The sequence below is a fragment of the Mustelus asterias genome, chromosome 20 (assembly GCF_964213995.1).
Source record: "Mustelus asterias chromosome 20, sMusAst1.hap1.1, whole genome shotgun sequence".
In the NCBI taxonomy this organism is placed as follows: Eukaryota; Metazoa; Chordata; class Chondrichthyes; order Carcharhiniformes; family Triakidae; genus Mustelus; species Mustelus asterias.
The window spans coordinates 81,653,225-81,676,805 of record NC_135820.1 but is presented as its reverse complement, the minus strand read 5'-3'; the positions used below and the strand labels follow the sequence as shown (position 1 = coordinate 81,676,805).

General features: G+C 45.7%; 2 protein-coding genes across 2 annotated transcripts in view; one reads left to right on the top strand and one right to left on the bottom strand.

The window, feature by feature from the left end:
* The window catches only part of LOC144508694 (CMP-N-acetylneuraminate-beta-galactosamide-alpha-2,3-sialyltransferase 2-like), a 556,023-nt gene that overhangs the window by 440,554 nt on the left and 91,888 nt on the right, over nucleotides 1–23,581 (bottom strand). The gene's annotated exons all lie outside the window — the stretch shown is intronic.
* The window catches only part of mtss1 (MTSS I-BAR domain containing 1), a 138,957-nt gene that overhangs the window by 66,809 nt on the left and 48,567 nt on the right, over nucleotides 1–23,581 (top strand). The window contains exon 6 of the mRNA XM_078236090.1: nucleotides 697–771. Within this exon, the coding sequence (XP_078092216.1) occupies nucleotides 697–771 (75 nt within the window). The remainder of the gene's footprint in view (nucleotides 1–696; nucleotides 772–23,581) is intronic.

Genomic DNA, 23,581 nt, shown 5'->3' with positions numbered 1-23,581 from the left:
AGTTTTTTTTACACAGAGGGTGGTGGGTGCCTGGAACTCACTGTCGCGGGAGGTAGTGGAAGTGGATACAGTAGTGACTTTAAGGGGCGCCTGGACAAATACGTGAATAGGATGGGAATAGAGAGATATGGTCCCCAGAAGGGTAAGGGGTTTTAGTTCAAATGGGCAGCTTGGTCGGTGGAGGCTTGGAGGGCCGAAGGGCCTGTTCCTGTGCTGTAACTTTCTTTGCTCTTTGTTCAATGACCACTGGGTCAGTACAAAGAACAAACATTTACTGGTAAATCTCACATCCCCATTGTGGCTGTTTGTTTCCCCCGAGCTGAGGTCAGACCTGGTATTGCTGCAGGAGTGAATCTATAGTTAGCCCACTGCTGCACGCGCACACCACCTCCTCAGTCCCTTCTCACCCGGTGTTGTAAACCATTTTCATTAAATGCAAGTCTGTGCAAGTTCCGGGATATTGATTGGGGCCAGTGATTCACTCAAGCTGCTCCCAGGATTTTGGCATAGAATTTGTGGTCTGGAGAACAAATTGTGACATGCAGTAAATGTTACAAATCACAGGGCTGGTCGTGAAATGTCAAAAAGCATCAAAACCGTTGATGATGTGTAACATGATTCCGCTGCTGCTTCTGTCAGATTCGTTTTGTTTAAAACCCTTTTTATTAACAGCGTCTCCACTGGTAATTTTTGCAGAATACAAGAAAGCTCGACAGGAGATTAAGAAGAAATCATCTGATACACTGAAACTGCAGAAGAAAGTGAAGAAAGGTTTGTGAATCTTAATCTGGAGTTGGAATATCGGAGTTTACTAAACCCAGGTCTTTGAAAGATTTGAGTGGAGCTGACTTCAATCTGCTGCTGTTGAGTGTCGATGGACCGAGTGTAAACAAGGAAGGGACCAAAGAGTAACCAGGCAACTGAATACAGCCCTCAAGAACCAGGAAGTATTGCAAAATGAAACAATTAAAGTGATCACTTAATCTCTCTTCCCACACACCACACCGCACCCCCCCCCCCCCCCCCCCCCCCCCCCGACCCATGTTTCCAACTGCCAGTTACTAACCATCCATTGGTTAACATACAAGCTAAAAACAAAACATCTCACCTAACATTCATCATTAGAGAGTTCTGCAGGACTGATTCTACATAGTCCTCAATTTAGTTCAGACACTCCTCCTTTCTCAGTGATTTAGGAAATTAAAATTGTGCTGTGCGTTTGAGATGGGGTTTATTATGTACCAGTAATTGAAAATATTTGTCACCTGTCAGATATTGAGAGTTTTGGTTAATAGAACAAAGAACAAAGAACAGTACAGCACAGGAAACAGGCCCTTCGGCCCTCCAAGCCTGTGCCGCTCCTTGGTCCAACTAGACCAATCGTTTGTATCCCTCCATTCCCAGGCTGCTCATGTGACTATCCAGGTAAGTCTTAAACGATGTCAGTGTGCCTGCCTCCACCACCCTACTTGGCAGCGCATTCCAGGCCCCCACCACCCTCTGTGTAAAAAACGTCCCTCTGACTTTGGATGATAAAAATTGTCCAGCTGGGTCCAAACTATAGCCTACGGCCAATAGAAAGAATAAATTTATAGAGAAACATAGAAACTAGGAGCAGGAGTTAGGCCATTCAGCCCTTCGAACCTGCTCCACCATTCAATATGATCATGGCTGATCCTCTATATCAACACTATACTCACACGCTCTCCCCATAGCCCATGACAGCTTTAGAGTCCAGAAATGTATTTGTTTCTTATATATATTCAGTAACTTGGCCTCTGCAGCTCACTCTGCCCATAGCCAGGGGGAACGACATCCCTGCATCCAGTCTGTCTAGCCCTGTCAGAATTTTATATGTTTCAATTAGATCCTCATTCTTCCAAATTCCAGTGAATACAGGCCCGGTCGACCCAATCTCTCCTCATACGACATTCCTGCCATCCCAGGAATCAGTCTGGTGACTCTTTGCTGCACTCCCTCATGGCAAGTATATCCTTTCTTAGGTAAGGAAACCAAAACTGCGCACAATACTCCAGGTGTGGTCTCACCAAGGCCCTGTATGATTGCAGTAAGACTGCTGCAGTAATGCTGTGCTCAAACCCTCTTGCAATGAAGGCCAAGTTACCATTTCCCTTCCTAACTGCTAGCTGCTCCTTTCACATCCTGTCCCTCAGGATTCTTTCGAGTAACTCCCCCACCACTGAGGTTAGACTGATTGGCCTATAATTTCCTGTCTGTCCCTACCCAATGTTAGCAGTCCCCCAGTCTTCTGGCACTTCACCTGTGAGAAGTCTCACAACACCAGGTTAAAGTCCAACAGGTTTAGTTGGTAGCACAAGTCACAAGCTTTCAGAGCGCTGCTCCTTCATCAGGTGAGTGGGAGTTCTGTTCCAAACAGGGCATATAAAGACACAAACTCAATTTACAAGATAATGGTTGGAATGAGAGTCTATACAGGTAATCAAGTCTTAAAGGTACAGACAATGTGAGTGGAGAGAGGGTTAAGCACAGGTTAAAGAGATGTGTATTGTCTCCAGCCAGGACAGTTAGTGAGATTTTGCAAACCAGGCAAGTCGTGGGGGTTACAGATAATGTGACATGAACCCAATATCCCGGTTGAGGCCGTCCTCATGTGTGCGGAACTTGGCTATCAGTTTCTGCTCAGCGATTCTGCGTTGTCGTGAAGGCTGCCTTGGAGAACGCTTACCCGAAGATCAGAGGCTGAATGCCCGTGACTGCTGAAGTGTTCCCCAACAGGAAGGGAACACTCCTGCCTGGTGATTGTCGAGTGGTGTCCATTCATCCGTTGCCGTAGCGTCTGCATGCTCTCCCCAATGTACCATGCCTCGGGACAGTCCACATCACTTCACCTGTGGCCAGAGAGGATTTGAAAATCACTATCAGTGCCCCTGATGTCTTCTCTCTTGCCTCCTCAGCAGCCTGGGATACATCTCATCTGGGCCTGCGGTTTTATCCGCATTTAAGTTTGCTAAACCGGCTGGTACCTCCCCTCTTTCTCTGTTAATTTGCTCTAATATTTCTCAGTCCTCCACCCTGTTGTCTGCGACATCCTTTTTCATTGTGACAACCAACGCAGAGTGTACGTTGAGGACTGTACCCACATCTTTCGGGTCCCCATAAGCATATTTATATGGTCCCTAATTGACCCTACGCTTTCCCTAATTATTCTCTTGCTCTTTATATGTTTAAAAGATCTCTTTTGGTTTCCCTTTATTCTACCTGCCGAGCTTTTCCATGCACTCCCTCTACTTTCCTAATTTCCTTTTTAAAATCCCCCCTGCACTTCTAATATTCCTCCAGGGACTCTGCCATATTGAGCCAAATCTACCAAAATCTTCTCTTTTTTTCTTAATCCTACCCTTATATGCCATCACATCCAGGGTTCCCTGCTTTTGGTCCCACCCTTTGTCTTTACCAGAACATATTTGTCCTGTATTCTTGCAGTCGTCCCGTTGGTCTGACATGGTTTTATTTGCAAGTAGCTGCTCCCAGTCCACTTGGGCCAAATCGCATCTTATCTTAGTAAAATTAGCCTTTCCCCAGGTAAGAACTTGTATTTCCTGCCTGTTCCTTATCCTTTTCCATAACTATCCCAATATATTTAGAAAGGCCTAGTATGATTCGAACATGTCAGCATGGATTTATGAAAGGGAAATCCATTAAGTATAACCAGTAGGGTGGATAGAGGGGAACAAGTAGATGTACTGTATCTAGATTTCTAAAATATATTTAATAATGTGCCATACAAAAGGTTAATTGGTAAGATATGGCTGTAAATTGGGAGAGGGGAGTGTGCAGCAGGACCTGGGTGTCCTTGTTCACCAGTCACTGAAGGTAAGCATGCAGGTGCAGCAGGTGCTAAAGAAGGCAAATGACATGTTGGCCTTCATTGCGAGAGGTTTTGAGTACAGGAGCAGGGATGTGTTGTTTCAACTATACAAGGCCTTGGCGAGGCCCCACCGAGTATTGTGTGCAGTTTTGGTCTCCTTTTCTGAGGAAGGATGTTCTTGCTCTCGAGGGAGTGCAGCGAAGGTTTACCAGGCTGATTCCAGGGATGGTGGGACTGGTGTATGAGGAGAGATTGAGCCGGTTAGGATTGTTTTCACTGAAGTTCAGACGAATGAGGGGGGAATCTCATAGAGACTTATAAAATTCCAACAGGTCCAGACAGGATAGATGCAGGGAAGATGTTCCTGATGGTGGGGAAGTCCAGAACCAGTGGTCACAGTCTGAGGATTCAGGGTAGACCATTTAGGACGGAGATGAGGAGACATTTCTTCACCCAAAGAGTGGTGAGCCTGTGGAATTCATTCCCACAGGAAGTAGTTGATGCCAAAACATTGGATGTATTCAAGAGGCGGCTGGATATAGCACTTGGTGCGAATGGGATCAAAGGTTATGGGGAAAAGCAGGATTAGGCTTTTGAGTTGGACGATCAGCCATGATCTTAATGAATGGCAAAGCAGGCTCGAAGGGCCAAATGGCCTCCTCCTGCCCCTATCTTCTATGTTCTGTAAGGGCTCATGGATTTTGGGGCAATATTTTAGCATGGCTAGAGGATTGGTTAATGGATAGAAAGCAGAAAGTGCATAAACGGGTCTTTTTGTTAGCAGGCAGGGAATAATAGAGCATTGTGAGGCTTAGATGAAGAGACACTGAGTAATGTATCCCAGTTTCCCATGCTAGGTTGGAAGGTAAGCTGTGGGGAGGACACAGAGGCTGCAAAGAGATTGAGTGGACAACAAGATGGTAGATGGAGTATTGTAGGGTAGTGTTAAATTATTAACTTTGTTCGTAAGAATGATGTTACAAGCCCTGTTACAATCCCAGCTGATACTACTGGACAGGTCCGATCCTATAGTGAAACCTGACTTGATAGATCCTAACTTTTTTTGGACATTGAAGGTTAGTTACTGAACAAATCCACAAGAGTCTATTGGTGAACTTTTAACAGAATAAAATATTTATTAAGCAAAACAATTAACTGTATTACACCAGACGAAAAATTGGAAAACTCCCAATATCTTTCAGATAAAGCTCGGCACAACATCGTGGGCCGAAGGGCCTGTTCTGTGCTGTACAGTTCTATAAACACAAGAAAATAATTCAAATATTCACTATTCCTTCACCCCAGCTATCTCTTTACAGACCATACAAATTCCGATAGATATAACAATTTACCATATCTGTTTTATACTCTAATATTCAGGGTAAGTATGTGGTACATGTGGACCAACTGGTGAACTGTGGTCAGATACACCACCATCCAAAGTAAATGACACTGCAATCAAACCAGGTTCTCTGGATTTCTCACCAACCCACCCTGACGCTGGTCACCATGAGCCAACTGCTCTCACTGAAACTCTGTCTTTCTCATGAGGATTTCCAATCTCCACGTTCAAGGAAATCGCCTTGGAATTCTCTCCAAACGATGCTCCCACTCAGACAGATGGAATCCACCTCCAGGGTTTCAATCTCACTTTGAATTTCCTTTTCCCTGAGTTTCTTTGTATACTCACGCATCACCTTCCAAGCATTATTTCAGATCTTTGGCTGTGCCAAAGGGGAGACAGTGGCGTTGTGGTATTGTCACTGTACTAGCAATCCAGAAGCCCAGAAGTGGACGTGGGTTCAAATCTCACCACAGCAGCTGGTGGAATTTAAATTCAGTTAATAAAATATATGGAATTGATAGCTAGTCTCAGTAATGGTGACCATGAAATTATCATCAATTGTTATAAAAACCCACCTGGTTCACTATTGCCCTTTCGGGAAGTAAATCTACCATTCTTACCTGGTTTGGCCTGACTCATGATCCACAGCAATGTGATTGACTTTTATCTGCCCTTTGAAGTGATGGAGCAAGCCACTCGGTTCAAGGGCAATTAGGGATGGGTGGCAAGTACTGGTTTTACTAGCGACGTCCACATGCCATTAAAGAATAAATTTTAACAAAACAGAACACCACTGCTCTAACCGCCCGCAGCGAGGAGTCACCAACCTTCGGCTGTCTCCTCGAATTTTCAGGGCTTTTCTCATGTCCGCTTTGCTTCAACTCTCCCCGCAACCTTTAACTCGGAACCTATTACTTGGCTCTTTTTTCTCAACTTTAGTTAACAGCATCTGTTTCTAATCTCTGTCCTTGCTCCTTACCTGAGAGCACCTTCTTGGGCCTGTTTCTGCCCCAATCCCTGGTTTTGGAACTTTGTTTGGGACCTTCTCTCTGTCCCCCTCCCCGTGTCCTGCTCCCTAGGACAGTTTCTTTACATGACCCTCATGTCATCTGATCTCCAGTTTCATGCCATTTCACTTTGCTTCTTTCTCTTCTGCGCATGTGTCCCGGGCCTTGTTCCCGGCCTGAGGACATGAAAGACACCAACTGTGCACATGTGGCCATTTCCAGGCTGGGACATGCATGAACATCCTGAGGGCTGCCCAGAACTCTTGTTTCTGGGCTCCAGACTCCTGATCTCTGACTTCAAGTTAAGGCAAGTTCCTCAGGGTTCGCCACAGTAGAAAAGCAGATTTTTTAAAAAAGGTGAGAAACGTGTAAAGTGTTGGTGTTCAAAGAGGCTTGTGTGTGCTTGTACACAGAATGCAGAATGTTAGTTTGCAGGTTCAGCAAGCAATTAGGAAGGAAAATGGCATGTTGGCCTTTATTGCAAGGGGATTGGAGTACAGGAATAACGAAGTCTTGCGACAGTTGTATTGATTTTTTGAGAGACTGCACCTGGAACAGAGTGGCTGAGGGGACTCGAGGGTGAGGAGATTCTCAGAGGATGAAGTGAGTCTGAGGGAGACTGTGGGAGCTGGACGCATTTTATTATCGAGTGGAAAGTATACATTGTTTATAAAAGAGAGGCTGTATTTTGAGTGATTATCTCATGGCCTCATCAGCATCTTGACACCGTGCATTTGTGAGCGAATGCTTAACTGCTTCTCTTTGGAAAATAGGTTTTGAAATGATTTAACATGCCCTCTTTTTTTTAAAGCATCCTTTCTGACTTGGTTTCTTTAAGTGAAAGTATAAATGAGACTTATCTTGGCTTTGTGTTGTATTCCATCAGCATCTACAATGAATCACTTTGGTATATTCGTGCAGCTAAGCTTCGTCAATGGAAAGGATGATCTGTGTGTGTAATTGGCCAATGGAAAGGATGATCTGTGTGTGTCATTGGCCAATGGAAAGGATGATCTGTGTGTGTCATTGGCCAATGGAAAGGATGATCTGTGTGTGTCATTGGCCAATGGAAAGGATGGTTTGTGTGTTGCTGGTTAACCACTGGAATTGAAAAATTCTGCTTTGAAGTGATGAATGAAATGAATCAAATATAGCTCTTCCCTTCACCTGCTCCCTCTTGTCTTTCCAGACTAAAGAATATTATCCCAGTTGAAATGGCCCTTGTTCTGCCTTTGATTCCAGCCCAGTCAAGGCTGATGAAAGTTTCTTTATTGAGTGTGGAGGGATGGGTGTGAAATTTTCTGCTCAATGTCTGCTTATTCAATATCCACACCCTCCAATCCCAAAACCCTCCTCTGTTGAATGTGCTGCCTCACATGGGCAAAGTTTGCTCTGAGTGTGAGCCTCTGCAGTGAGCAAGGCAGGACCTTCAATGGAGGGGGTATCACGGCAGAACCCACCCAGGACCAGTTCTCTGGTATCCCACAGAGCCGGGATATTCTCCCCAATATCCTGGAGCCAATATTTATCAACCAATATCACTAAATACAGGTTACCTAGGCACGATCTCACTGCTGTTTTGTGCAAGCTACATTTAAAATAATATTTAGTTAACTGTAAAGTACTTTGGAACATCCGGAGGCTGTGAAAGGTGCTACAGAGATGCAAGTTTGTTTGTTCTTTCAGCAGGGATTAGCAATTTCAAACAGTTCCCCTGGTGATCTTATTCCCTTTCTGGATCACTGAGCTCCGGGATTAATTAATATTTTCAATGGGAAAAGCCTGGAACTTCTTGTAATTTCATGGACATGGAAGTGCTCCTTCACATTAGACCATGGCCATACAGGGAGCTGGGACTTGTCTATTGTCAACAAATATCAGCTTATCTTTGTTAATGCATTCATCCTCGAGTTGGAAGGTTGTTGGTTTAAGGTCCACAGCAGAATTTCAAACCATGCAGGTTTAGATTACAGCCCGACTTATCCTCCCATACCAGCGTCCCAACACCAATTAGCTGATCGCTGTACCCATTATTCTTTGTGTGATCTTGCTGTACACAAAATGATTTTGTACACTATTTGCTGATAGTAAATTACCTTGACGTGACTATTTCAGGATAATTTATTTCCTCTGTGTGAACACTGTTCAAGTGAAATGACGTCAGCCCTCTCTCGCTTTGGAATGTCCGAGTTTCACATTTGATATGGACTGTTTGATGTTTCCAATATGTTACAACATGAAGTGACGGACACCATTCTCCTTCTCCTTAAGTGAGGAAACTAACCAAGATGTTGTTGAGACCAAAGCTGGAAGATTATGTACCGTTTTGGTCTCCTTACCTGTAGAATATATTTCCCTTGGAGACGGTGTGGTGAGGCTTCACTACATAAGAACATAAGAAATAGGAGCAGGAGTAGGCCATCTAGCCCCTCGAGCCTGCCCCGCCATTCAACAAGATCATGGCTGATCTGAAGCGAATCCCATATCCCTTAATTCCCTTATCGATCAGAAATCCTTCTACCCGTGATTTAAACATATTCAACGAGGTAGCCTCCACCACTTCAATGGGCAGAGAATTCCAGAGATTCACTACCCTCTGAGAGAAGAAGTTCCCCCTCAACTCTGTTCTGAACCGGCCCCCACTTATTTTGAGGCTGAGCCCTCTAGTTCTGGTTTCCCTTCTAAGTGGAAAGAATCTTTCAACTTCTACCCTATCCAGCCCCTTCATTATCTTATATGTCTCTATAAGATCACCCCTCATCCTTCTAAACTCCAACGAGTACAGACCCAATCTGTTCAATCTCTCCTCATAAGCTACACCCCTCATCTCCGGTATCAACCTGGTGAACCTTCTTTGCACTCCCTCCAAGGCCAATATATCCTTTCGCAAATAAGGGGACCAAAACTGCACACACTACTCCAGTTGCGGCCTCACCAGTGCCTTGTACAGTTGCAGCATGACCTCCCTGCTTTTATATTCTATCCCCTTCGTGATAAAGGCCAACATTCTATTCGCTTTCTTGATCACCTGCTGCACCTGCAGACTGAGTTTTTGCGATTCATACACAAGGACCCCCAGGTCCCTCTGCACATTAGCATGATGTAATTTTTCTCTATTTAAATAATATTCCAATTTACTATTATTTCTTCCAAAGTGGATAACCTCACATTTGCCAACGTTATATTCCATCTGCCAGATCCTCGCCCACTCTATCCAAATCTCTCTGCAGACTTTCCGCATCCTCCACGCAATTCGCTTTCCCACTCATCTTTGTGTCATCAGCAAACTTTGATACCCTACACTCAGTCCCCTCTTCCAGATCATCTATGTAAATGGTAAACAGTTGAGGCCCCAGCACCAATCCCTGTGGTGCGGCACGCCACTGGTCACCAACTGCCAACCAGAAAAGCACCCATTTATTCCAACTCTCTGCTTCCTGTTAGATAGCCAATCCCCAATCCACGCCAACACCTTACCCCCAACTCTGTGTACCCCAATCTTCTGCAGCAACCTTTTGTGAGGCACCTTATCGAATGCCTTCTGGAAATCTAAAAACACCACATCCACCGGTTTCCCTCTGTCAACCGCACTAGTGACATCTTCATAAACATCCAGTAAATTCGTCAAACACGACTTTCCCTTCATGAATCCATGCTGCGTCTGCTCGATCGAACCATTCTTATCCAGGTGCTCTGCTATTTCCTCTTTAATGATGGACTCCAGCATCTTCCCAACTACGGACGTTAAGCTAACCGGCCTGTAGTTACCCGCCTTTTGTCTACTTCCTTTTTTAAACAGTGGCGTAACAGTAGCTGTTTTCCAGTCAGCCGGCACTACCCCAGAGTCCAGCGAATTTTGATAAATAACTACTAACGCATCTGCTATTACCTCAGCCATTTCTTTCAGTACCCTGGGATGCATTCCATCCGGGCCCGGGGACTTGTCCACCTTCAGTCCCATTAGTCTACGAAGCACCACCTCCTTAGTAACAGTAATTGTATTAAGGACCTCCCCTCCCACCAACTCTCGATCTCTAATATTCGGTAAACTATTTGTGTCTTCCACCGTGAAGACCGACACAAAGAACTTATTTAAAGTCTCAGCCATTTCCTCGTTTTCCACTATTAAATCTCTCCTCTCGTCCTCCAAGGGTCCAACATTCACTCTAGCCACTCTATTCCTTTTTATATATTTGTAAAAACTTTTACTATAATTTTTTATATTTTGAGCTAGTTTAGTTTCATAATCTATCTTTCCTTTCTTAATCGCTTTCTTAGTCGTTCTTTGTTGTTTTTTAAAGCTTTCCCAATCCACTAATTTTCCACTATTTTTGGCCACTCTGTACGCATCTGATTTTATTTTAATGTTCTCCTTTATTTCCTTCGTTGGAGTGTTATGGTAAGGTTATATAAGGCATTGGTGAGGCCGAATTTGGAGTATTGTGTACAGTTTTGGTCACCTAGTTACAGGAAGGATGTAAATAAGATTGAAAGAGTGCAGAGAAGGTTCACAAGGATGTTGCCGGGACTTGAGAAGCTGAGTTACAGAGAGAGATTGAATAGGTTGGGACTTTATTCCCTGGAGCGTAGAAGATTGAGGGGAGATTTGATAGAGGTGTACAAGATTTTGATGGGTATAGATAGAGTGAATGCAAGCAGGCTTTTTCCGCTGAGGCTAGGGGAGAAAAAAACCAGAGGGCATGGGTTAAGGGTGAAAGGAAAAAAGTTTAAAGGGAATATTAGGGGAGGCTTCTTCACGCAGAGGGTGGTGGGAGTGTGGAATGAGCTGCCAGACAAAGTGGTAAATGCGGGGTCACTTTTAACATTTAAGAAAAACTTGGACGGGTTCATGGATGAGGGGTGTGGAGGGATATGGTCCAAGTGCAGGTCAGTGGGACTAGGCATAAAATGGTTCGGCACAGACAAGAAGGGCCAAAAGGCCTGTTTCTGAGCTGTAATTTTCTATGGTTATCCACGTCTGGTTATCCCTTTTCTTACAGTCCTTCTTTATCACCGGAATATATTTTTGCTGAGTACTTAAAAAAAATCTCCTTAAAAATCCTCCACTGTTCCTCAGCTGTCCTACCTACCAGTCTGCTCGCCCAGCCTACATTAGCCAATTCTGCCCTCATCCTATCGTACTCCCCTCTGTTCAAGCAGAGGACACGAGGTTGATTTTGCAATGGGAAGGTAGTTAAAACAAAGAACAAAGAAAATTACAGCACAGGAACAGGCCCTTCGGCCCTCCAAGCCTGCACCAACCATGCTGCCCGACTTAACTAAAACCCCCTACCCTTCCGGGGACCATATCCCTCTATTCCCATCTCATTCATGTACTTATCAAGACGCCCCTTAAAAGTCACTACCGTATCCGCTTCCACCATCTCCCCCGGCAACGAGTTCCAGGCACCCACCACTCTCTGTGTAAAAAAACCTGCCTCGTACATCTCTTTTAAAACTTGCCCCTCGCACTTTAAACCTATGCCCCCTAGTAATTGACTCTTCCACCCTGGGATAAAGGTTCTGACTATCCACTCTGTCCATGCCACTTATAATCTTGTAGACTTCTATCAGGTCTCCCCTCAACCTCCGTCGCTCCAGTGAGAACAAACCAAGTTTCTCCAACCTCTCCTCATAGCTAATGCCCTCCATACCAGGCAACATCCTGGTAAATCTTTTCTGTACCCTCTCCAAAGCCTCCACATCCTTCTGGTAGTGTGGCGACCAGAATTGAACACTATATTCCAAGTATGGCCTAACTAAGGTTCTATAAAGCTTCAACATGACTTGCCAATTTTTAAACTCAATACCCCGGCCGATGAAGGCAAGCATGCCGTATGCCTTCTTGACTACCTTCTCCACCTGCATTGCCAGTTTCAGTGACCTGTGTACCTGTACACCCAGATCCCTTTGCCTATCAATACTCCTAAGGGTTCTGCCATTTACTGTATATTTCCTATCTGTATTAGACCTTCCAAAATGCATTACCTCACATTTGTCCGGATTAAACTCCATCTGCCATCTCTCCGCCCAAGTCTCCAACTGATCTATATCCTGCTGTATCCTCTGATGGTCCTCATCGCTATCCGCAAATCCACCAACCTTTGTGTCATCCGCAAACTTACTAATCAATCCAGTTACATTTTCCTCCAAATCATTTTTATATTTATATATATATGTAAGGTCCCAGCACTGATCCCTGAGGAACACCACTTGTCACAGCCCTCCATTCAGAAACGCATCCTTCCACTGCCACCCTCTATCTTCTTTGACCGAGCCAGTTTTGTATCCACCTTGCCAGCTCACCTCTGATCCCATGCGACTTCACCTTCTGCACCAGTCTGCCATGAGGGACCTTGTCAAAGGCCTTACTGAAGTCCATGTAGACGACATCCACTGCCCTACCCTCATTAATCATCTTCATCACTTCCTCGAAAAACTCAATCAAGTTCATGAGACACGACCTCCCCTTCACAAAACCATGTTGCCTCTCACAAATATGTCCACTTATTTCCAAGTGGGAATAAATCCTGTCTCAAAGAATTCTCTCCAATAATTTCCCCACCACTGATGTAAGGCTCACCGGCCTGTAATTACCTGGATTATTCTTGCAACCCTTCTTAAACAAAGGAACAACATTGGCTATTCTCCAATCCTCTGGGACCTCCTCAACACGTGGCTAAACAGCTGGTGTAGGAGGGAGGGTTTCAGATATCTGGACCATTGGGGTCTCTTCCGGGGCAGATGGGACCTGTACAAGAGAACGGGTTGCATCTAAACTGGAGGGGCACAAATATTCTGGTCAGGAGGTTTGCGAGTGTCACACGGGAGGATTTAAACTAGTTTGGCAGGGGGGTGGGACCCAAAGCAAAGGTGAATTAGCTGAAGGGGAACCAGAGAGTCGGGCCAGTAAGACTCAGAGAAACAGCAGGCAGGGTGGGGTTGCAAATCAGAGAGGGTCTGGTGAACAGAGAGGGTACATTGGCCTTTATAAATCGGAGTATCAAGTATAAAAGTTGGAATGTTATGGTAAGGTTATATAAGGCATTGGTGAGGCCGAATTTGGAGTATTGTGTACAGTTTTGGTCACCTAGTTACAGGAAGGATGTAAATAAGATTGAAAGAGTACAGAGAAGGTTCACAAGGATGTTGCCGGGACTTGAGAAGCTGAGTTACAGAGAGAGATTGAATAGGTTGGGACTTTATTCCCTGGAGCGTAGAAGATTGAGGGGAGATTTGATAGAGGTGTATAAGATTTGGATGGGTATAGATAGAGTGAATGCAAGCAGGCTTTTTCCGCTGAGGCTAGGGGAGAAAAAAACCAGAGGGCATGGGTTAAGGGTGAAAGGAGAAAAGTTTAAAGGGAATATTAGGGGGGGCTTCTTCACGCAGAGAGTGGTGGGAGTGTGGAATGAGCTGCCGGATAAAGTGGTAAATGCGGGGTCACTTTTAACATTTAAGAAAAACTTGGACGGGTTCATGGATGAGAGGGGTGTGGAGGGATATGGTCCAAGTGCAGGTCAGTGGGACTAGGCATAAAATGGTTCGGCACAGACAAGAAGGGCCAAAAGGCCTGTTTCTGAGCTGTAATTTTCTATGGTTCTATGGTTCTAACTGAAGTGCATTTGTTTCAATGCGAGGTAAGGCAGATGAACTTAGAGCTTGGATTAGTACTAGAAACTATGATGTAGTTGCCATTTCAGAGACTTGGTTAAGGGAAGGACAGGATTGGCAGCTTAACATTTCAGGATATAGATGTTTCAGGCAGGATAGAGAGGGATGTAAAAGGGGTGGGGGAGTTGCACTACTGGTTAAGGAGAATATCACAGCTGTACTCCGGGAGGACACCTCGGAGGGCTCATACAGCGAGGCAATATGGGTAGAGCTCAGGAATAGGAAAGGTGTGGCCACAATGTTGGGGGTTTACTATAGGCCACCCAACTGCCAGCGGGAGATTGAGGAACAGATGTGTAGGCAGATTTTGGCAAGGTGTAAAAGTAACAGGGTTGTTGTGATAGGAGATTTAAATTTCCCCTATATTGACTGGGACTCGCTTAGTGCTAGGGGTGTGGATGGGGCAGAGTTTGTAAGGGGCATCCAAGAGGGCTTCCTGAAACAGTATGTAAATAGTCCAACTAGGGAAGGGGCCGTACTGGACCTGGTATTAGGGAATGAGGTGGTCGATGTTTCAGTAGGGGAGCAGTTCGGGAACAGTGACCACAATTCAGTAAGCTTTAAGGTACTGATGGATAAAGATAAGTGTAGTCCTCAAGTTAAGGTGCTAAATTGGGGGAAGGCATGGTAGCACAGTCGTTAGCACTGCTGCTTCACAGCTCCAGGGACCTGGGTTCGATTCCTGGCTTGGGTCACTGTCTGTGTGGAGTTTGCACATTCTCCTCGTGTCTGCGTGGGTTTCCTCCGGGTGCTCCGGTTTCCTCCCACAGTCCAAAGATGTGCAGGTTAGGTTGATTGGCCATGCTAAAAATTGCCCCCTCGAGTCCTGAGATGCATAGGTTAGAGGGATTAGTGGGTAAAGATGTAGGGATATGGGGGTAGGGCCTGGGTGGGATTGTGGTCAGTGCAGACTCGATGGGCCAAATGGCCTCTTTCTGCACTGTAGAGTTTCTATGATTTCTATGATTCTACAACAATATTAGGCAGGAACTGAAGAATGTAGATTGGGGGCAGATGTTTGAGGGCAAATCAACATCTGGCATGTGGGAGGCTTTCAAGTGTAAGTTGATAGGGATTCAGGACCGGCACATTCCTGTAAGGATGAAGGATAAGTATGGCAAGTTTTGGGAACCTTGGATAATGAGAGATATTGTGACCCTAGTCAAAGAGAAAAGGGAAGCATTTGTCAAAGCTAGGAGGCTGGGAACATACGGAGCAAGTGTGGAATACAAGGAAAGTAGAAAGAAACTTAAGCAAGGAGTAAGAAGAGCTAAAAGGAGTCATGAAAAAGCATTGGCCAGCAGGATTAAGGACAACTGTGATTAAATGTATTCCTAGACTTGTCATCACATCGTTTTTCCCCCCGACTCCAACCATTAGTTAACAAACACATCCATCCTTTTGACTTACTGCCTTCCTACACCCATTGGAAAGCAAGATGTTTCATTACCCAGTTGGAGATTTGACTAGCAGCCAATCAGCCTTTTGTTCCATTTTCAGTATTTTTCTGTCTGCTAAAGAGAAATGTTCAAAGAAAAATCACAAAAGCTGTTTCTTTGTCGCAGTGATATTTCTCCAGGATTATATATTACAGTGTCCTTGAAATTGATTTTCAACTCCTCGAGACTCCAGGCCAATCCAGTTTTTAAGATTTTCTTGCTTCATCCCTTGTTGGCTTAACAATTTAGATAGCTTTCTTTCTGCACATTCTCTTTGCAAAATCATCAATTACATCATTGTAGGTAAAATCATCTAAAGGCACCATTTGAATTGTCAATATTGCTGAACTTGCCAAATGTTCCTGACTCATTGTACTTCGCAAATAATTTTAAACTCCTTTTGATACTGAAAAAATGTTCTCCAGAGGCATTTATGACCGGTATTGTTAGAAATATTTTCAGAATGGTTTCCATATTTGGAAAGGTTGCCTGCAAACCATCTGTACAATATCTTTATATCTTTGGACTGTGGGAGGAAACTGGAGCACCCGGAGGAAACCCATGCAATCACGGGGAGAACATGCAAACTCCACACAGTCACCCGTGGCCAGATTTGAACCTGGTCCCTGGCGCTGTAAGGCAGCAGTGCTAACCACTGCGCCACCGTACCGGTGTCGATGCCCTTCCAGAAGAATTGACTTCCTTTTTTACTTGAGTGACTGTAGCATTTCATCCAATCTTCTGTGGAAAAGCATGCAAAATAAATCAAGTTTTTTTTTCCCAGAGATTCACTTCTCTGCAATTACACCATTATTAACATTGACAATCTCAACAATGATCTCTTTTTTTTAAAAGTGATTTCATGGTCTCTAGTTTCATCGAAAAATAATCCTGTACACTTATCCTCAGAGAGACCTGTAAGTTAATGCCCTGTTTCTACCGAGTTATAGTCATTTTGAACTTCCATGGCAAAAGTTTAACTGAGGCTAACAATTGTGCCGTGTGCAAAAAAGTTTATCAACATTTTGCAGCGATTTGGTGATGGCAGTAATCCTATGAACTAAACGATTCCACAAAGAGTAAAAACAGCAATCTCAAACTTCGCTGCTAAGGGTTTTGCTTTAGCTTTCCCACGTGGTTTTTTGAATTTGATGCGGCTATGTCAAATAAGGTTTCCTTTATATCAGCAAAGTTCCATTTTCAAAGCCAAAACTGCATCTGCACGAGTGGACCACCTGGTGTCAGAAATACTTTTGCCCATTAAATGTTTTCCATTTGGACGCTCCAAGCGCGATTGCAGCACATTCCACCTGTGCGTGGAAACCAAAAAAAAGGGATGCACGTTTTGAACCAAGTCAAAGAATGTGCAGTTGCTGCACAGCTACAGCGCTGCTTCATAAATTCAAGCAATGATTGGAACATGAGCTGGAAAATGCACAGGGGCTTGCGTTGTTCAGTCTTGTTTGGAGACGTGAATATTTTCCTCCTTTTATTTACGGCATTACCGAAGCTCTGCCGACAACAATTTTGGATGTCCAAACATAAATTTGCAATGATTTCCAAAACAATTGTTTCCAGACACTCAGAAGTGTGGGATTGTAGCTGGAAAAACAAAGGAATCGCTCTACACCTTCACCATTGCTGGTCATCTATCTTAAATTTAATGTTAATTGGTCCACACTTGTCCGAAAAACCCATCTGGTTCACTGATGTCCTTTGGGGAAGGAAACCTGCCCTCCTTATTGGCCGCGCCTACTTGTGACTCCAGAGCAATAGCGATATGGTTGACTCTCAACTGCCCTCGGGCAACTAGGGGGTGGGCAACCTCTGCCCCTCCCTCTTCACCCTCCCCCTGCCCTCCTCGCCCCCTCCCTCCCCTCACCCACCCCTGCCCTCCTTGCCCCTCACCTACCCCTGCCCTCCTCGCCCCTCGCCCTCCCCCACCCTCCTCGCCCCTCACCTACCCCTCGCCCTCCCCTGCCCTCCTCTCCCTCCCCCACCCTCCTCACCCTCCCCGCCCCTCACCTACCCTTGCCCTCCTCGCCCCTCGCCCTCCCCCACCCTCCCCCACCTTCCTCGCCCTCCCCCACCTTCCTCGCCCTCCCCCCACCCTCCTCGCCCCTCCCCCCACCCTCCTCGCCCCTCCCCCCACCCTCCTCGCCCCCCCCCACCCTCCTCGCCCCTCCCCCCACCCTCCTCGCCCCTCCCCCCACCCACCCTCGCGCCTCTCCCTCCCCCCTTCCCCCACCCTCCTCGCCCCTCTCCCTCCCCCCTTCCCCCACCCTCCTCGCTCCTCCATAGTAAATCTGTCTCGTTGCTGACCCGTACTTTTGCTCCAAGTTCAGCATTACCTTTTTCCCAACACAAATCTATCCATTCACCCCCTGCATCCACAGCTTTTTGGGGAGAGAGTTCTAGATTTCCACTGTTCTTGGTCTGAAGTCGTGCTTTCTGGCGTCACCCCAAACGGTGTTTGAATTTGAAGTTTCTGGTCTTCTGTTCTGTGTCTCCTCCCAAGTAAGGAAATAGTTTCTCTCTATCAACCCCATCTTCCCTTTAATCATCTTGGTCAGGTCGGCCCTCAGTCTTCTCGACTGCAGGGAGTGTGTTCTTTGAGGTAGAGATGAAAGGCTGTGACTATTCTGCATTTATCTGCTTTCTTCAGCAAACCTATGCAACCTGTCCTTGTCATTTAACTGCTTCGCCTTGGTATGATTCTGAATCTGTACTGAAACCCCTTCAAGGCCAATCTCTCTCTGCTGACGTACAGTACCCAGAAATGAACGCAGTTACTCCAGATGGGTCTGACTAATGCTCTGTATCGCTGAATCGTCATAGTATCCCTGGTGGTAAAAGCCAATATTTAATTGACATTTTTGAAATCTGTTTGGTGGTACAGCGGGGCTGGGGGAGGGAAGGAGGGGTTTCACAACCAGTGACGTATTTTGAAGTCTAACAGCAAGTTGGTACTTGCAGCAATGCAGTAAATTACTGAATAATTTAAAAGGAGGTTGTGAAAACTCAGCGGCTTTTCGAGTAGTGCCGTGAGACCCAGCTGAGGAGGCAGGCCCGGCCCGGAGTGTAATGATTCAGCCAACAGATGGCACCTCGGACAGCATGGCACTCCTTCAGTCCGGCACTGGGTGTGTCAGCCTGGACTAGGGGGCTGGAATCCACAACCAGCTGACTCGGAGATAAGATGATAACCCCTGAGTGTGTTGAAGCATTTACTGCCATGTAGATTTCATTCCAAAGTCTCTCCTTGATATCTCAGTCACAGAGTTCCACTGGTAGGAGAAATGGACCAGAATTGGAGCATTTTGGAAATTCCTCATTGATTAGTTTGTCCCAAACCTGGGAGGAAGTGGAACGGTTTATGCTTTGAGGTGTGTTCTTTGAGGTAGAGATGAAAGGCTGTGAATATTCTGCATTTATCTGCTTTCTTCAGCAAAGTCATTGAGATCTGAAAAGGTCACACATTAACGAAGCAAATATTTACAAAGCGCAATGGAGAGAGTTGGGCAGAAAGGCCGGTGTAACTAGATCCCCACTTATGGTTGAGTCGGAAAGAATTTCTCACTTGACTGGTGGAACCGGACTCGTTGGTTCATATACAGCTGATCAGAAACCTCACTGCCAGGTAGAATTAACTCTTCAATGGCTGGATGGGGATGCAGAACCTTTCAACATGTGTGTACATAACACCCTCCATCAGCTCCATTTATTCCCACTCAAGAAATCTGAGCATAAAATCCAAGCTGCCACTTGAGTGCAGCACTGACTTGGTACTGTACTGTCCGAGGGTCAGTACTGTCCGAGGGTCAGTACTGTCCGAGGGTCAGTACTGAGGGAGTGCCGCACTGTCAGAGGGTCGGTACTGAGGGAGTACGAGGGGCACTGAAAAGACCTTCATCAGTGTGAGCCGCACAATGAAGAACATTCCAGAAGAGCATTGGAGACAAAACCCACAAGAATTGTTCTCTGAAACTGGGAGAGGTGCCTGGAGAGTTGTTCTTGGTGAATATCCTATGAAAGACTGAGAGTCCTTTTGTTTACCTTCCTGGTTGATGCAGCGATCATGTTCTAGAGTGGGTTAGAGAAGGGGAACAGAGCGGTCACATGCCTGTATGGAGTGTGAATACAATGGGGGGGGGGGGGGGGGGGCCAAATGGCCTGTTAGCCAGTTGTTATTTCGGAGTAACCGTGAAGGCAGCTCCTGGCTTGTGAGGTTGTGATAATCAGGGGCTGACGTTGTGAGAACCAGCCCTGGGCCCTGTGGGACAGAGAGGAATCAATTACTGGAAACCGGGACCATCAAAAACAGGAGAGAAACATGTTGCTGCGACTGTGATGTGTGCACGGAAACTGCTGGATGTCTGTGGTGGAATGTGGTTGTTATGGGAACAGATTAGGCTGCTGCAGGCTTGTTAGCAGTGTCGCCGGTACTCCCAGCCTGCACAAAGGGCCCAGAATATTCAGAGGGAAAGCTCAGCTCCTTGTTAGAAAGCTACTGAGTCAGCACTCAGCCACGTGAGGCCTGTTTACCAGGCTGCCCAGCCAGGAGGCATACCCTGTGATTCCTCACATGCTTCTGCTGAAATAAAAGCAAAACAAAACAAACCCCAAATCTGATTGAACTGTGAGATTGAGTCACTTTCCATAATCCACATATCAATATTGCCCCAAATTCTTGCCCATTAAGCATGTGAATGATTAAACAGTTACTGCTATTGGTTTAACCAGGGATTTAATCAGAGGGGCAGTCAAAGAACAAAGAAGAACAAAGAACAATACAGCACAGGAACAGGCCCTTCGGCCCTCCAAGCCCGCGCCGCTCCCCGGTCCAGGATTGAATCCTGAATCCAGGATCCCCGCCCAATTTTCCAGCCTATCTACATACCAATATCCTATCCACCGAGCTGTCCCTCACAGCTACGATGCTTTGTTCATTACAACCTATTAACTCACCCCCACCCCCCCATTCCAGACCATGTGATCCCCAGGGAGAGGCGAAAACCCAGAGTGAAAAACCCCAGGGCCAATATGGGGAAAAAAAAAAATCTGGGAAATTCCTCTCCGACCCCCTGAGGCGATCGAAACGAGTCCAGGAGATCACAATGGCCCTGATCGGAAAATGCTTCCCAACCCTAGTCATTTCCACTTCCATGAACACCATATGAATTCCCTGCCCCCGAGACAGGTTCCCAACTATCCGCAGTAAAATCCGCAGTATTCCCAACTATTCCAGTCCCTGGAACCTCTCCTGTTCCTGACACCACAACAATCTGCTTTCTTAAGTAATTTAACCTTGGTAATGAGTTGAATTTCACCTGCTTCTTATCAATTCTTTGAGCACGGGTAAATCCACGCCTCAGTTTGGTTCTGCTTGAATCACTCAAATCCAAGGGTGACAACCAGAATTCCAGCAAGGACGCAAACTCCTCATCCAGAGATAGTCTCTTGTACTGAGGCAACGCACTGTCAGAGGGTCAGTGCTGAGGAAGTGCTGCACTGTTGGGTTAAAGTCCAACAGGTTTATTTGGTAGCAAATACCATTAGCTTTCAGAGCGCTGCTCCTTCGTCAGATGGAGTGGAAATGTGCCACTCCATCTGACGAAGGAGCAGCGCTCCGAAAGCTTATGGTATTTGTTACCAAATAAACTTGTTGGACTTTAACCTGGTGTTGTTAAAACTCTTACTGCATTCTGGGTTTAAACAACCTTGTAGTTACAAGGTGAAGGTGAGCAGGGGGACTCTGCCTCCTGTATTTGCTGATATTTATCCTGCAACCTATAAGAGAAAAACTAGTTTTTTGATTATTGTTGGTGGGTTTTGTTGCTTATTCATTTACATATTATTCAGAGGCTGGCTGTGTGTGAGATGTATTTTAAGGCATGCAGGAGAGATTGGAATGTGAGTCTGTTTTTAATGGATCTGGTAACCTGTGCAATATTTCCTCAATGCTTATCGAAGTTTCTGAGTGTCGTAAAGGCTGTCTGCTCAGCTTGAATGAGGCTGTTTCCAATTCTAGTTGGACATTCTCTTGGAGGTTTCAACACCTGGCCACCCCACTGCCATGACTTGCATTTGTATAAGACCTTTCACTACCTCGGGACATCCCCAAGTGCGTTTCAGCCAGTGGAGTTCTTGATTAGTTGTGGCTGTCGGAAAGGTAACAGTCAAGTGGTGCACAGCAAGCTCACAGGCCAACTAGAGGTGAGGCTATATTGGATCTGGTGCTGGGAAATGAGCCAGACCAGGTGCTAGACTTGGAAGTTGGTGTGCATTTTGGTGATAGTGACCACAATTCGGTTACGTTCACCTTAGTGATGGAAAGGGATAGGCATGAACCTCGGGCCAGTGGTTTTAGCTGGGGGAAGGGTAATTATGAGGCTATTAGGAGAGAATTAGGAAACATAGGTTGGACTAGGAGATTACAGGGACTGGGAACGTCCGACATGTGGAGTTTTTTCAAGGAGCAGCTACTGCGAGTCTGTGATAGGTATGTCCCTGTCAGGCAAGGAGGAATTGGTAGGGCTAGGGAACCATGGTGCACCAAAAAAGTTTCTTTGTTGGTTAAAAAGAAAAAGGAGGCTTATGTTCGGATGAGACGTGAGCACTCGGGTAGTGCACTAGAAAGCTTTAGATTGGCTAAGAGGGAGTTGAAGAGCGAGCTTAGAAGGGCTAAAAGGGGACATGAGAAGACTTTGGCGGATAGGGTTAAAGAGAATCCTAAGGCGTTCTATAGGTATGTCAAGAACAGAAGGTTGGTTAGGGCAAGTTTAGGGCCAGTTATAGATGGCAGAGGGAAGTTATGTGTGGAACCGGAGGAGATTGGTGAAGCATTGAACCAATATTTCTCTTCGGTGTTCACGCAAGGGGACATGAATATAGCTGAGGAGGACACTGGGTTGCAAGGGAGTAGAATAGACAGTATTACAGTTGATAAGGAGGATGTGCAGGATATTCTGGAGGGTCTGAAAATAGATAAATCCCCTGGTCCGGATGGGATTTATCCAAGGATTCTCTGGGAGGCAAGAGAAGTGATTGCAGAGCCTCTGGCTCTGATCTTCAGGTCGTCGTTGGCCTCTGGTATAGTACCAGAAGATTGGAGGTTAGCGAATGTTGTCCCATTGTTTAAGAAGGGGAACAGAGACTTCCCCGGGAATTATAGACCGGTGAGTCTCACTTCTGTTGTCGGCAAGATGTTGGAAAAAATTATAAGGGATAGGATTTATAGTTATTTGGAGAGTAATGAATTGATAGGTGATAGTCAGCATGGTTTTGTGGCAGGTAGGTCGTGCCTTACTAACCTTATTGAGTTTTTTGAGAAAGTGACCAAGGAGGTGGATGGGGGCAAGGCAGTGGACGTGGTATATATGGATTTTAGTAAGGCGTTTGATAAGGTTCACCATGGTAGGCTTCTGCAGAAAATGCAGATGTATGGGATTGGGGGTGATCTAGGAAATTGGATCAGGAATTGGCTAGCGGATAGGAAACAGAGGGTGGTGGTTGATAGTAAATATTCATCATGGAGTGCGGTTACAAGTGGTGTACCTCAGGGATCTGTTTTGGGGCCACTGCTGTTTGTAATATTTATTAATGATCTGGATGAGGGTATAGTTGGGTGGATTAGCAAATTTGCTGATGACACCAAAGTCGGTGGTGTGGTAGACAGTGAGGAAGGGTGTCGTAGTTTGCAGGAAGACTTAGACAGGTTGCAAAGTTGGGCCGAGAGGTGGCGGATGGAGTTTAATGCGGAGAAGTGTGAGGTAATTCACTTTGGTAGGAATAACAGATGTGTTGAGTATAGGGCTAACGAGAGGACTTTGAATAGTGTGGAGGAGCAGAGGGATCTAGGTGTATGTGTGCATAGATCCCTGAAAGTTGGGAATCAAGTAGATAAGGTTGTTAAGAAGGCATATGGTGTCTTGGCGTTTATTGGTAGGGGGATTGAATTTAGGAGTCGTAGCGTTATGTTGCAACTGTACACAACTCTGGTGCGGCCGCACTTGGAGTACTGTGTGCAGTTCTGCTCCCCACATTACAGGAAGGATGTGGAGGCTTTGGAGAGGGTGCAGAGGAGGTTTACCAGGATGTTGCCTGGTATGGAGGGGAGATCCTATGAGGAGAGGCTGAGGGATTTGGGATTGTTTTCGCTGGAAAGGCGGCGGCTAAGAGGGGATCTTATTGAAACATATAAGATGATTAGAGGTTTAGATAGGGTGGATAGTGATAGCCTTTTTCCTCTGATGGAGAAATCCAG